The 15,202-nt window shown below is 53.0% G+C and overlaps 1 protein-coding gene across 1 annotated transcript in view; it reads left to right on the top strand.

The window, feature by feature from the left end:
• Kif21b (kinesin family member 21B) overlaps nucleotides 1-14,180 on the top strand; it is a 47,763-nt gene extending 33,583 nt beyond the window's left edge. Inside the window, exons 27-35 of the mRNA XM_038349626.1 lie at nucleotides 996-1,109; nucleotides 2,926-2,964; nucleotides 4,964-5,100; nucleotides 5,994-6,174; nucleotides 7,220-7,384; nucleotides 7,619-7,736; nucleotides 8,400-8,570; nucleotides 9,079-9,278; nucleotides 10,330-14,180. Coding sequence (XP_038205554.1) covers nucleotides 996-1,109; nucleotides 2,926-2,964; nucleotides 4,964-5,100; nucleotides 5,994-6,174; nucleotides 7,220-7,384; nucleotides 7,619-7,736; nucleotides 8,400-8,570; nucleotides 9,079-9,278; nucleotides 10,330-10,384 — 1,180 coding nt within the window. The 3' untranslated portion in view covers nucleotides 10,385-14,180. The remainder of the gene's footprint in view (nucleotides 1-995; nucleotides 1,110-2,925; nucleotides 2,965-4,963; nucleotides 5,101-5,993; nucleotides 6,175-7,219; nucleotides 7,385-7,618; nucleotides 7,737-8,399; nucleotides 8,571-9,078; nucleotides 9,279-10,329) is intronic.
• Nucleotides 14,181-15,202: the final 1,022 nt, after the last annotated feature.

The raw sequence follows: 15,202 nt of genomic DNA, 5'->3' as shown, positions 1-15,202 counted from the left end.
ATTGGACGTGGTAGCCGACACTTGTAATCTTAGCATCCAGACAGAGGCTGGTCAAAGCCTTGCTAAGCCAAGGCCACTCTGGTCTATATAGTTTGTTTCAGGCCAGACAGGGCTACGTAGTGAGCTCATGTGTCAAAACAAACAAATCAAAACCATCACTAAGAAACACAAAAATGCACTAATAAACAAAGGCAATAACTGGAGCATCCCCAGGACACTTGTTTCCAGGATCAGGGTGGAAACAGCCTCAGCTGGAAGCACACACATCTTTGAGTTACTCAGAACTTCCACTGCCCCATGTAAGTCTGAGAACCACACAGAGAATGACCAGGAGCATTGATTGTGGGATTAGAAACAAACTTCAAACAGTAGATGAAACTCCAGCTATACCATGAGGGTGTGATTTAAGCATCTAGGGGCTGGAGAGACGTTGGCTCGGTGGTTAAGAGCACTGGCTGTTCTTCCAGAGGACCGGGGTACAACTCCCAGCTCCCACAGGGGTTCACAACCACCTGTAACTCCAGTTCTAGGGTGCTCGATACCCTCTGCTGGCACTGCACACACAATGTAATACCGATATAAATGCCAGCAGAACACCCACACACATAGAATAAGATAAATATTTAAAAAGCATCATCTAGGGCTGGAGAGATGGCTCAGCGGTTAAGAGCACTGGGCGCTCTACCAGAGGTTCTGAGTTCAATTCCCAGCAACCACAACCACATGGTGGCTCACAACCATCTGTAATGGGATCTAATGCTCTCTTATGGCTTGGAAGTATACACGAGAGCACTCATACATAAAAATTAATTAATTAATTAAATAGAAAAGGAAAACATCATCTAGGCTCTTGGTTAGGGAAAGAATTCTGAGGTCACTACACAACAGGCCCTGTCCCCTGGGGCTTTATGGTGGGACAGAAGCTGGAAACCCAATACTGGGTGGACTTGTGCATAAGGGTGTGGTCACTGGTGACTCCTGTTCTCATTTACCAGATCCACAGACATGGGATTCACACCTCCATCCTCACCTCCCACTCGGCCCCGCAATGACCGCAATGTCTTCTCTCGTCTCACCAGCAATCAGAGCCAGGGGTCAGCACTGGACAAGTAAGAGCAGGCCTGAGGAGAGCCAAGCAGGGCGCTGAGACTGGGAGGGAGCCTGTGGGGCCCGTCAGCTGGGTAGACTGCAGCCGGTCTGTTTCAGCTCCTCTGAGTCATGAGGCCCTTGGTACCCTTCATGTTTTCTGTACTCATCAAGGGTCTCTCCTTTCCCCCGAGCATGCTGGGGTGCCAGGAAAGGAAAAAAAGGAGGTCACATCCCTAGGGTGGGACAGTCAGGAATCGTAGCCGTGGGGGCAAGCATACCAGAGGGTATTCTAGAATGCCCCTTCCAACTGCTTCTGTCTTTGCTGTTCTCTGAAGCCCTTTCTTAAGCTCCAGCTACTGATTGCAAAAGCTTTACGTAAGGCCCCGGTAATCCTTGAGCACTTGCCCAGTGGACAGAGACCTCTGAGTCATCTCCACGTGGCAGGCTCAGCTCCACCTGTGTTCACAGCTCCTGTTGTTAGGCCGTCATTGCTATAGGGTCATCCCTGTATTCAGAATGTGCTCAACCTTGCTTCACAGTCTGCTGTACACACATGATTCCATAGGAACTGCCAATCAGCCCAAGAATTGTCTTTCTTCCCTGATTTGCATAAGAATGTGGTCCAAAGCAGAGTCCAGGGGCCTTTGCCTAGAAAGAGGCCCAGAATCTGGGACTGTTGACTCTAGCTAACCCTGACAATGGGACTTTGCCTTCAGGGGGACCCCATTGTTCATGGTTTCATTTCTGTGCTCCCCTAAGCCCACTGTGGCCATCTTCGGCTCCATAGTTACCCAAAGGGCTCCCTTCTTTCCTCCTGAAAGCTTTCCTGCCATGAGGAGCAATGATGCTATGACTTTCAGGGGAGCTCCAGATTATAGGCTGCCTGCCCTTTGTATGTGATTCCTGCTCTGCCTGCTTTGTATGTGATTTCCTCTCACAGAAACTTCCCCTTCTGGCTCAAAACACTGCTCCCTAGGTGCTAAACTCATGCGGGGCAGACCCAGCAGGTCAGCGTCCTGGATACTGTTCTTGCCCAAGCTTACTTCATCTCAGCTCCTACTGAAGAAGCTGTGGATATGCCTGGCCCGCCCATCATGATACACCTCTCCCCAGTGCCATGCAATTGACTTGATTGATCACTTGGTTTATTATTTATTTCTTTGTTTTGCTTTTGAGACAGGGTCTTGCCATGTATCTAGTCTCGAACCCTTTTCCTTCTGCTTTATTCTCCTAAGCGCTAGGATTACAGGCATGAACCACTACATCTACTTTGTCCTCTCACAAATTGGAGCAGGACTCTGCCCGTCCTAGCCTGGTCTACATGCTTTGGTCCTATCCAGTGCTCCAGTCTTAGGACCTACAAGCAACACAGAGTTAACTTCTAGACGTGGTCTGAGGGAGGAAAAGAGCAGCGGGGCCTTCTTGTGTCCTTGGACAGGCTTGAGCATTGCCGGGGTGGTACAGCTGGCCCAGCTTATACAGTGGGCCAACCAGAGAGCTTGGAACTAGCAAAGAGCCCTGGAACCATCTCCCCAAGAGTGGGCTGGCCTCCCACACCTCCTATGGCCCTCTCCTCACCCCTACCCTGCTAGCTGAGAGACTCCCTGGTTGTGCACTGCTGGGGGACTCTTTCAGCTCCCAGGACAGTCTGTCCCCACCCCAACCCCACCACTCTCCCCGAAGGCCCTCTTCCCCTGCCTCTCTCTGCCTTCCCTGAAGAGAATAACCGCCCTCTGACCTCCCTGCTCTGTTGTTGCTGCTGCCGCTGCTGCTACCGCCATTCCTATATGTGTTTTCCTCTCTCCCCTAATCCAGCTAATTTTCTGCCCTTCCCAGGTCTGATGACAGCGACTCCTCTTTGTCGGAGGTCCTGAGGTACACACAGAATGTCTCTCATGTTTGATTCCCTTTCTTGCTCTCTCTTCTTTCTCTCTTTGCCTCATGCTTCACCAGCCCCGCCTGCCTGTACCCCTGTCCTCAGCATGCTGCCCCTCCTCTCCTAGCCCCCGCCTCTTCCACATCCATGGCCCTCCTGAGACCTCTTCTTGCCCCATGGTTCCTTCCTCTCATGGTGACCCCGTGGCCTCAGACTATGCCATGCCTGGCTAGAGCTAAGGGCTTGTGGTGGGGGAGGGTGCAGCTGCTTGTGGCTGGCCCTGTTCTCTTCTCCCTCCTGCCCTGGGCAAGGTTGGGAGGGACATGGAAGCCTGGGTTGGACTGGAGTGGAAGCAGAGGTACCGCGAGGACCTTGTCAGCCTGCTAGTCTTTACCGAGTTTCTTTGGCTATGGTGGCTGTGCTTGTGGTTCTTGTAACTTAGCTTGTGTTGGTGGGTGAGTCTTGCAAACTTCAGCTCTGAGGGGCACCCAGGGGTGGGGGGGCAGTGCCCTGCTTATATCTCTTAAGCACAGAGCTTGTGGGTGTCTATTACCCTTCAGGCCACAGGACAACCAGAGGCTAGTCCCTTGAGCCTAGTGAGCACAGAGCCCTCACAGCAAGGGGTACGGCTTAGGACCCTGGCCAGCACAAGGCTCTTGTGCAAAGGCCAAGAGCTCCCTCTAGCTCTCCAGGCATGCTCTCTGCTTATCATACTCTACCTCTACCATACCGTGATTAGCACCACTGATTTATCCTGTGCAATGAGGCCTTGCCAATAGATATTACTAGTAATATACCAGCCTTTAGATCACTGACTCCTTTCGATACATTTTCATGGCGATCTTGGCCTAACTCAGCCCAAACTGGCATCACAAGCTGGCAGCGAAAGTAGGGAGCTATTTATGCATGTGCTTATCTGGCATGTCTGACTAGTGCCCTGGTGTTGCACCTGGCCAAGGCAAGTCTGCAAGACTGTGCAAGAATGCTACAAGCAGCTTGTCAGTCATCTCAGTAATGCCCACACCAGCCACTGGGCCACTGTCCACAACAGCGTTCTATTTAAAGAGCTAGAACGTGGTTTTTGATGCAACCTAGCTGGGTCTCATCATTAAAGACCTTCCTGAGAAAGACAAAATCACCCCCAGAACCCCAAAAAGTAGATAGAGCAAAACTCTCATACTTCCTTGCCACATCCTTATTCCTGTTCCCAGGGCATTGTGCAGGACAGGCAGGTACCATTCCAGGCCCAGGCAGGCTCACTGCAGAGAGGTTCAGGCATCCCAGCCCCCAGCTGGGCTGCAGTCCCCTGGAGTTTTGAGGGTATTTTAGTTTGTTTGTTGGCTGGTTTGCTTGTGTTTGACAGGTTGTCCTATATGTGCCAGGCTGGCCTTGAGCTCCTTATATAAACCAGTCTGGCGGCACACTCACAGCCATTTCTGGCTTGAGCTTACCAAGTGCTAGGATAACAGGTGTGTGCCCAGCCCTGATTTATCCCTTTGTAAATGACCGGCACAGGTCTGACCATGCTGGCCCAATTCATGTGGCTCTGTGTAGGTGCCCGTCTCCCTCACTGGCTGGCAAATGGAGTCTGGGGAGTGTGACAACCTGTATGCACATCCTTCCTCTCGCCTGCCCCCAGTTTTGATCGCCAAAGAAGTGTAGACTGATGGGAGCTACAGAGGCCAGTGCTAGCCCTTGGGCCTCCGTCCTGTCCCAGCAGGGCTGGCTGCATACCTATCTCTGGCTTCAAGTTAGGTAGCCTCTCCAGATCCCGTTCCTTCCAGCATGCCTGGCATGGACTTCTCCAGCAGTCTGAGGATGGCAACCGCAGCTCTTTCTGGCTCCCAGACCTTGGTGGAGTTTTGCCAGCAGTCCCTGAATCTCTCATTATTCACCGTCCCCTCTCAGCCCAGAACCCTCTGTCATGTGTGCCTCAGTCAGCCTGGCCACGATCCCCTTGGCTGATTGGCACATCCTCTTTCCCTCTCTCCTGGGAAGGGGCATCATCACCCCCATTGGCGGAGCAAAGGGAGCACGGACGGCCCCATTGCAGTGTGTCTCCATGGCCGAGGGCCACACCAAGCCTATCCTCTGCCTGGATGCCACCGATGAGTTGCTTTTCACTGGGTCCAAAGGTGCGTGGAGACTTGAGGGGCCAGTGGGGCTAGGTTCTCTCACCCACCACTGCACATTCCTTTTCCGGAGCAGGCTGTGAAGGCAGCAGCGTACAGCTTCTCCCCCACCAACCCCCCAAGGGTTGAGGCTATGCGGAGAGCTTGCCACTTGTCTTTTGCCTTGGCTCAGGGTCTCAATCAGTACACTCCTGACTGAGCCTACCCTCCCACATGATCCTGCCGGCTCTCCCTGCCCACCTCCTCCTGTAGACATTTTTGGATGCTTTTCTGAAGTCCAGCATGTCTGTTCTCTAATACCATGAACTCCTTTCCGATATTACCTGGCACCCACGTCATGTCTGCCGCTGCATGTCTGTCAGTGCCTCTGGTCTCCGCAGTAGGAGTTTATAGTCCTACAACTAATCACAACAAAAATGTTAAAGACTTGACCAGAAGAAAGAACAAATTTGTAGCATGCATGCATAATAGGGGCCTGTGTGTGCATATACGAATATATGTATACGTATATATGACACACATACATTTATCCACACGGGAGAAGGGATAGCTGTCCACTGAGTTGTGGTTCATCGGTTCCAAGTTTCCCCATGTTTGCTTGCTACTTGGTCATGTAGTAAGTAGTGGATTTGTAGCAATTTTCTTTCAGCCCAGGACACCTCAGCAAGGGCCAAAGAACTCACCATTACTTAAAATTCTCAGCCCCTTTTCTGTCTCCTGAGTTTTTTATTTTTTATTTTTTTATGAGATTGCACATGCATGCATGCTTCTCCCTCAGACTTAGAGTTCTGAGATGTCTCTCCCTACCAAGTGGGACCCCCCCCACCCTCCTTTGCGGGAGCTTCCTGGCTCCTGATGTCAGCTCCTCTCCATAGTTGTTTCCCTGTCTCTGGCAGACCGTAGCTGCAAGATGTGGAACCTGGTAACAGGGCAGGAGATCGCAGCTCTCAAGGGTCATCCCAACAACGTGGTTTCTATCAAATACTGTAGCCACTCCGGGCTGGTGTTCTCTGTGTCCAGCTCCTACATCAAAGTGTGGGACATCCGGGACTCGGCCAAGTGCATTCGGACCCTCACGTGAGTGCTTCACTACCTTCTGCTGCTTCACGGGGCTGGGTTTGAGAAAAGCGCTTCCCCGTGTAGGTGTGCACTAATCATGGCCTGATTAGACAGGCACGAAGGCCCTTACTGGCCCCTAGAGTGACTTTGACTCCAGAGGACAAGATGGTTTGGGGGGCAGTTTCTGAATAGCAGGTTAGTGAGCCTTTGACCTGCCTGGCCCCTCCCTACCTTGGTCTCAGTCCTCCAAGATCTACCGTTTGAGATAGACTGCATATAGCCCTAGGAATCCAAAAGACCAGCAGGAGGCAGCAGCCTCCAAAGCCAGCCAGCTACCCATTGTCCTGAGCAGGGACACAGACTCTCCAGAAGTCAAGTTTTGTTCTTATGTATGCATTAGAAGCCACAGATTGATTATTCTGATACTTGAAAAGCGAACACAGGATATTTAGGGCTGCAAACTTACTCAGCACGATGCAGTAGTCACAGATAATGTCACACATTTGACTGGACCTATAGAATGTAGACCACCTAGAATGAGCCCCACTGTTTGTCATGAGCTTGGGTGATGTGTCCATTGTAGGTTCACCTGTTGTAGCAAAGGCTACATGAGGTGTTGACCATGGCTATTTTGGGAGGGAAAGAGGTAGATGGGGAAACTACCTTCCATTCAGTCTTGCTGTGAATCTAAAGCTATTTTTTAATGAAGTTTGCGGGGTGGGGGGTAGTACACAAAATGAATGTTATCACCTCTTTCAGTGGATAAAGAAACTGAGGCTCAGAGAAGTTAAGTGATTTCTACATGAACCAGGTTCAAAGCCTGTCCCTTGACTCTTACAGTCTGTGCAAACTGCCCACGCACACCACCGGGTCATAGAGACATGGTGGCTAGAGTGTAGCTCTCCCTTTGGTCCAGCTTCTAGGGGAGGTTGTTCTGCCTTCATAGAGAAGGCATCCTGGGAGACGTGGCTTTTCTGAGCTGGTCCGAGTGAAGTTTGTTTGTTTTTCTGGCCTGAGTGAATAGCCTCTTGTGACCTGCCTTTGCTTTCTTTTCTCTGAGTAGGTCCTCAGGCCAGGTGATCTCAGGAGATGCTTGCATAGCTACATCCACGCGAGCCATCACCAGTGCCCAGGGGGAGCATCAGATTAACCAGATGGCCCTCAGCCCCTCAGGCACCATGCTGTATGTGGCCTCTGGCAATGCTGTCCGGATCTGGGAGCTTAACAGGTCAGTGAGATGTCAGGAGAATAGGCCCAGGAAAGGGCCACAGGCCTCAGCATAGTGTGGACCACTCCAGTGTGGGCCGGACCTCAACTGTGTCTCCGGTTCCCCAATCTGTGCTCTTGCCTGCTGCCTCTGAAAACCTTGGTCCTTGATCTTGTTTTGAAGGGGAGAAAGTAGTCTGTGTCTTTTCCAGGCCAGATTCCCGACTATCCCTGGTTGGGCCTCTTCCCACTGTAGGTTCCAGCCCATCGGCAAACTGACTGGCCATATTGGCACAGTGATGTGTCTGACAGTCACCCAGACTTCGAACCAGCATGACCTCGTGGTGACTGGCTCCAAGGACCACTATGTGAAGGTACCTGTAACCACCTTGACACTAGCTGGGTTCTGACTGGAGCCACCTCTGCTCTGAGGCCTGAACGATGCTGTTCTCACTATTTCCACCTATTCCACCTTTACCCTCTGTTACCTGGGGAACACTTAAAAAACAAGGAGACTTCTGGGAATTGCTGCTGGAGAGAGCATCTCAGAGAAGACAGGAAGATGTGTATGATCAGTCATAGAATTATTCTGTAAATGGTGAAAAATTAGCAATGTAATGTGTAAGGATTGCAGGTACAGCCTCTGAATGGGGTATGATGTGACAATTAAAATGATAAGTAGGGGGACTGGAGAGATGGCTCAATGGTTAAGAGCACTGGCTGCTTTTCCAGAGGACCTGGGTTCAATTCCCAGCACCCACATGGCAGCTCACAACCGCCTGTAGCTTCAGCTCCCTGGAAGCTGACACCTTTATACCAATGCACATAAAAAGTTAAAATTAATTATTTAAAAAAATAAGTAGGAAAACATACAAAATATGCGAAACCCACTAATTTGGTTTGCTCTCTATGATATAGTTGGACACTTTGTGGATGAAAGGGAGATGGAGGGGTGGGACTATGGCAGTGTTCTTCCAACAGTGCTCAAGGCCTGCCCCAAAATGCCCCTCTCTGGGCTCTGCCCTCCTCCTCTGCAGATGTTCCAGCTGGGCGACTGTGTGATGGGCACCATCGGCCCAACCCACAACTTTGAGCCCCCTCACTATGACGGTATCGAATGCCTGGCCATCCAAGGAGACATACTGTTCAGTGGCTCCAGGGACAACGGCATCAAGAAGTGGGACCTGGAGCAGCAGGAGCTCATTCAGGTTCGGGGAGGGGAGGAGTGGGATGGTCCAGGGCCAGGCCCCAGGCAGACCTTAGCAGGGCCCCTCCAAGACTGCCTGCTGTCTGCCAACTTCCCTGCAGTCCCCGCCCTCCTCTCCCTGAAGTCTGTGTTGGTTCCACTGGGGCCCTCTGATCCCTGCTCCCGACTAAGCCTTAGCTTCCAGTTTGAATGTGAAGCACCCGGTCCTGTGTCAAGCACTTGACTTTAACCTGGCTCTTCTGGAGGCTGAAGACTTTTCCAGCAGGGCAGATTCAGAAGTTTGAATGTGGGAACTGTGCAGAAGGACCCGTCTGGGCCTTTGAGTCCTCTGGCACAACTTAGCTCAGCCTGGCTCCTGAGAATGCTGGGGTCCGTCCATATGATAGCTGTAGATGCTAGGAGCCAGGGAGCATCCTTCCACCGCTAGCAAGAGGGGTATGTGTGTTCCTGGGGCCTTGTGGCAGGCCCCCTCCTTTCTCTACACCTTATCAGCCCTGACCCTCCCACAGCAAATCCCCAATGCTCACAAGGACTGGGTGTGTGCCCTGGCCTTTGTTCCTGGCCGGCCCATGCTGTTGAGCGCCTGCCGGGCAGGCTTCATCAAGGTCTGGAATGTGGACAACTTCACACCCATTGGTGAGATCAAGGGCCACGACAGCCCCATCAATGCCATCTGCACCAACAGCAAGCACATCTTCACGGCCTCCAGGTGGGTGCCAGGCAGGATGGCCTCTTGTTCCCCTCCCTCTTCCCAGAGTACGGTGACAGGGCTGTGCAGCTGTCCCCACAGATCCGATTCACCCAGCAGAACCCCACAGAGCCCTTCTCTCTAAACCTCCTGTTCATCTTCACTGAGCACTAAGCTCCCAATGTCCTGGGTGCTGCACTAGACAAGGGATCAGGGAGCCCCTGGGCCCCGGGCCAGGACTTGTCCTCCCAGCAGTCCCAATCTCTCTCTCACCCCTGCAGGAGCTAAGGCCTGCCCTGCCACTTCCAAACCTCTGCTCCTTCACCTGCAGCTCTTGCCCCTGCCCCCGTCAGGCAGTGCCCGGTCCTCAGCCCCAGGGGCACTACTCAGCCCGGTTTCTTCTTTTCTCTCCTTGCCCCCACAATGTCCCATCTCTCCCCTCCCATCTCTTCCTACCTCTCCTCTCTACCTCTCTACCTCTCCCCCCATAGTGACTGCCGGGTAAAGCTGTGGAATTACGTCCCTGGACTCACCCCCTGCCTTCCTCGCCGAGTCCTGGCCATAAAGGGCCGCGCCACCACCCTGCCCTGACCCCTCTCCAACCCTCCCCTTTCCTCTCTCATTCTTCCCCTCTTGCCTTTTCCTGTCTTTCCCCCACTTCGATCTGAGCTGCTTCTTCACGGTATGAGACTGTTTTACTCTTGACCTTCTTATTCTCCCTCCGTGCCCTGCCTGGCCTAACAGATTGCACCAACAACCCATCTTGCCAGCATGAGTGGTGGGACAGAACCTTAGGTAGCGGAGAGCAGAGGGGGAGGCATTGAGGCCTGGACAAACCAAAACAACAAGAATGCCCAGGACGCCAGTCCTGCAGGGTCTTGGAGACCATGGCCTGGGCCCTCCCTTTGCCCAGAACCCTTCCCTGTGCAGTCAGTGCCCACTGCTCCTGAGCAGTGTTTGCCTTAGCCCAGCCATACCTGAGGGAGGTGGGGAGTCTGCCCAGCCTTTACTTTTGGGGACAGCTGGCTGGGCTCACGTCAATGGCTGAGCATCCTCACTCTGTCCTCCCCAGTGACCTGACAGTGAAGTTCTGGAGCATGCGACGGCTACCGGCGGCCCACCCTTGAAGTTAGGACTGAGGGCGGCTAGACCCTCGGACCCCGCAGCCTACACGGCACGGAAAGGAAGCTGTGGCCTGACCTGAGCGGACCAGTCAGGTGCACTGAGGACAGAGGGTGTGGCCCTTCTCTTGCTCTGCTTCCTCTCACTGTCCCGTCTGTCCCTCCCCTGCCTCCTGAGAAAGGAGAGGCCGAGGAGGGAATAAGCTGTGAAGCCAAAGGGCACGATCCCTTCCCCCGCCCAGTTCCTCGCCCTGCACAACAGGTCACACTGTCTCCTGCTGAGGCAGCCCTGCCCTTCCTCTGGGCCCTCAGCCCAGGGTGGCACTGGGAGGGAGAAGAAGTCCTCCTGCCCTCCTGCCCTCCATCTATCCTCCAGTGAGCTAGCCTCTTCCATGTCTCCCAGCCCCACCTCTGGAGCCACTGCACCTGCTTCTGAGCCCACCAAGGTAGTTCTCAGGTAACCATGGAAACCAGATGTAAGCAGCTGAGTCCTGCAGCTGACCCTAAACCCTATGGCCACTGACCACCCACCTCAATGGGGCCCAGTCATTCCTTGGGGCATCCTCTGCTGAGGGCGCGGTGGAGCTGCTTAGACGATTCCTCTGGGGAGAAGGTCAGCAATACTGCAGTTATCTAACTTATTGTTTTTTATTTTTATGTTTTGTTGTTGCCTCCTGGAAACTGACTTGACGTTTCTTCCCATCTTCTCCCCTGCACTCATGGGGGAATCTTCTCTTTGGCACTCCAGCCCCCTGCCCCACCCTATGCTCCGTGGGCAGAGGAGGGCAAGGCCTTTTCCACCCTTTGCCGCTCTAGCCTTTGCCCCAGCTCTGCTCCACCCCAGCAAACCTTCTAGAATAGTCCAGGTCTCTAGGCCGCCTGATGCCACAGTGCCTTCCTCCATCCTGAGGCCTGGCATCATGCTGGGCAGCCTTATGCCAGCCATGCCTGCAGCCCACATGTGTCTTTTCCTTATGGGCCTCGTGCCCACAGACCCTGAAGGTCCGAGAGTCCACCCAAGACCAGCAGCCTAAGACCAGGGAACCCATGCTCCCCAGAGTCCTGTGTGGTCCAGATTGGTAGACTGTCCACTAGGTAGAGGCTTGGGTAGAAAGACTACTAACCTAACTCCCCAGCTAATTACGTTTCAGCCCTCATGGGGACGGGAAGCCCCCCCAGCTTCTTTTCCTTTAGTTATTCTAGAAACAGATTGTCAAGCCTTAAAACCAGCCTGGGCCAAAGGCCCTCCCTTTTAGATTAGCAGGAAGAGGCTCATGCTCCTTCCTTGCTTCTCCCATGGGGCTGTGGACTCAGCTGCAGGGATGAGGTGTAATCTGTGTCTGGCGCTCCCTATAGGAACAACTCTGAATTTATAGGACTAGACTCCATCCCTCACTCCTGGCTTCCCCTGCCCTTAAACTGGTCCACACTTACTCCATTGCTTCACTGATCTCATGCTTCCTGGTCTTGTTCCGGGAGCCGTGAACCCCCAGCTCCGTTCAGAGGACATGGTGACTTTGAAGACTTTGGATAGTTAGCATAGCACATCTGCAATTGGTTCTTCTCTCTCTGTGGCCGGGTACACTGGTACCTGTCCATGTGGCCCTGGGATGGGAGGGTCCCTGCTGAGGACAGACCCTCTCTGAGCCATCCCAGTGCTGTATTGGAGACTGAGACTAAGATTATGCCACCTGTCGGTGGCCCCTGTCGGACATGGTGTTAAGTCTGAGTACATGGATATTCAGAACAATATGCCTAGAAAGCGGGTCAGCTGGAACCTGGACAGTCTCTGCAATGACCAGAGATCCTCCTTCCTCTGCTCATCCTGAACATGCTAAGAAACTGCCTTAGCACTCAGAAGTAACCACATCTTCTCCTCCACCCCTCTCCACCTGAATGGAAAGCCTAGACCTTACGTCCTGTAAGAAAACCCAGAACCCATCTGCATGAGTGTTTACAAACTCCAGAAACACATGAGACTTATCTGACCCCATGGGCTGGACTGCCCGAGCCTGGGGTGCTGTACTGTATAGCTAGCTGCAAGGCCAGTTCTTGTACAAAGCGTGTGGTCTTACAGCCCCGTGAGAGGTGCTCACCGTCATTGCCCCTTCTGCCATTTCTGATGGGTCACTACCTCATGGTGGGGCTGCTATGCTGTCCCAGCGAGTGTCATTGACTAAACTTGAAATCCTTTGGAGCTCTAAGCGCATTGTCCCGAGTCATTCTGAGCTGTGTTCTGGGAATGTTGGTATCCCTGTCCACTCTTTCAGGTGTCTGAGGTACACAGTCAGGGGCAGGCTCCTAGCTCTACTCATTGCACAAGCGTCCTACGTGTTGGAAGCACAAACTGGTTGTGATTTGAGCACAATGCAGGTCTCGGGGTAGACAATATGGGCAAACATGGGCCCAAGAGGCTTTTCCCAGATGGGCTGAGTCTTAAGTTAGACTAGGGATGCCCATATCTGTGGCTGACTCACCCATGTACTTCTGGGACTTATATTACTTCTTGTGCCCATCCTAAGACTTGAGGCCCAGGCCACATCTGTATGCTGTGGGGTCCTCCCTAGACCCCCATACCCCAGGCCTATAAAAACCCACATATAGCTGTACCCCACCATTCTGAGCCTGAAGAGCCTGGACCCAGGCTCCCATCTCCTGAACTAACGTCCACATCCATGCTTCTGAAGCTGATTGGCTTCCGTCTGGATGGAACTTGTCTACTGTCCCCGCTCTCTTGGACCTTCTCTGCACAATCCTGGGTCAGAACCCATTCCAGTATTAACCAGCTCAGTGTTTGCACTTGTTGGAGAGACTTGACCCCACAGCAGCCAGATCCTGGAAGGCTGGGCCTGAAACAACCTCCAAAGTCTGCCAAGGAGGGAGAGAAGGCAAAGAATGGGAGGCTGACCCAGCCCAGCCCTTGATGTGGTCAGAGTGCCACCATCAGCTACTTGAAAAGGGACAGCTATGGATCTGGAAGACGCCTCCCATCCTCGCCCCAGCTGCAGGCTTGGGCAAAGGGCAGGTTGAAGCACAAACGCACGCACGCGGGGAGGATGCTGTCTCCTGGGGGCATTCTCGTGCTGCCCTTGTGATGGCGGTGCAGGCAGAAAGCTGCTGTAAAATCGGGGCATTATGCTCTACCCTGCCAGTTCCTGGGTACCTCCCCTGGATTCTGGGCTGGGTGTAGCCACACACCCTTGGCTGAGCCTGGTTGGTTTGTATGGGCAGAACCTGCCCTGCAGGAGCGGTGAATTCCATCCTGCCATGTGGCCCAAACCTGTGGCATCCGTCCCTTTGTCCTTTCAAGTTGGAAACTGCTTGCTGCTTAGAACAATGGCCAGTAACTCCACTGAGCCTTCCGGAACCCACCCGTCCCCTCCTGACTCCCGGGTCTTCACCACTCCTTAAGTGCAAGAAGAGACTCTGCAGGGCAATTTCTGTTTCTTTGACATCTTTGTTCTGTCCCCGGTGCCCACCCCTCTTCATCTCCAGCACCCACCTGACTTCCTTTGCCTCCTCCTTCCTCCTTCAATCCTGTGTCCTCAAGGCTTTGCCAAACAGTGGGAAGTCGGTACTGCTGAAAGTCAGAAAAGACCACTGATGTCTTGGCGCCCCGCCCTGCCCCCAGCTCTTCCAGCCGCTGCCCCTACCCAGGCTGCGGGGTCTCTCTTGGCTCATGCGCTCTCCCGTGACACAGTAGCTCAAGGTGTGTATATTCTTTGTACCTCTTCCGATGACTGTACATAGGATATGAAAGTTATTTAAGCCTCATGCTGTACATTTCTGTTCTGGAATTGGATGTGTGTGTTCTAAGATAAATAAAACTCGAATGATCATTGTCTGCAGAGGTGTTGCCAATGGGCTGTTGACCTGTAGCTGGTGGTGCTTTCTTAGGGGTGGGAAGTTGTTTATGGGTAGGTATATGAGGCTGGCCTTTGTAACTGGGCCCCATGGGAGAACAATGCTCTTTGATGAGTTTATGGTCCCTTGGAGTATGTTCTCTTCTCCCCGCCCTCTATGTGGCCTGCAGGGTTCAATGCAGGGTACAGGTGGTCAAGAGCAGACACCAGCACTGACTGACCATCCAGTACTGGGTCCTTACTGTTTGGGGCATTCTTTGCTAGATCATCCCTGGTATTAGGTGACGGCCTCTTTATGAAATGAGGACCAGTCACAGGATGGAGAGACTCAGGACAGGGCTGGCCTTCGATCAGCCTGCACCACCTAAGCACCTACTTTCCGTCACTCACACATTGCAAGCCTTCCCTAGGACTCGGGACTCCCTGTGTGTGGCACCAGCTGGACATGTTTCATTTTGTTGTCACGTATGGAGAGAAGACAGAAATGTACACATACTGAAAAGCTCATATAGCAAACTAGCTCTGCGATGGTTGTGATGCTGTTACTAGGTCGGTGCTTCCCAGCCTTCGGGAAGCTGTCTTCTCCACCACCCTTGGAATGGAACCCAGCGCCTCATGCATGCTGAGCACGTGGCCTGCCACTGATTTACCCTTCCAGCCCGCACTCTATTCTTTCTGTGTTGTCATCTGTCTCTGTACACTCCGGTGTGTCTGGCCCACTCCTTAACGCCATCTGCAGTTAGAAAGCGCTGAGCCTTTATACAGCCGGGAAGCCAAGAACAACTTTTTTGTGGCTTTGTTTCCCAAAAGGAAAACCAAGTGGATTTTGAACCCACACAAGTCCCTGCTGCTCACAGTGACCCAGCGAACCAGAGTTCTGGATGGGGCAGGGGGGAGGGAGGAATTCCGAAAGAGGCTTCTGCTCTTCCAGCCGAGGAGCTGGTGGGAGGGGACCCTTATC

The sequence above is a fragment of the Arvicola amphibius genome, chromosome 12 (assembly GCF_903992535.2).
Source record: "Arvicola amphibius chromosome 12, mArvAmp1.2, whole genome shotgun sequence".
NCBI classification, from domain to species: Eukaryota; Metazoa; Chordata; class Mammalia; order Rodentia; family Cricetidae; genus Arvicola; species Arvicola amphibius.
The sequence above is the reverse complement of the archived record's forward strand: the minus strand, read 5'-3'. Positions and strand labels throughout refer to the sequence as shown.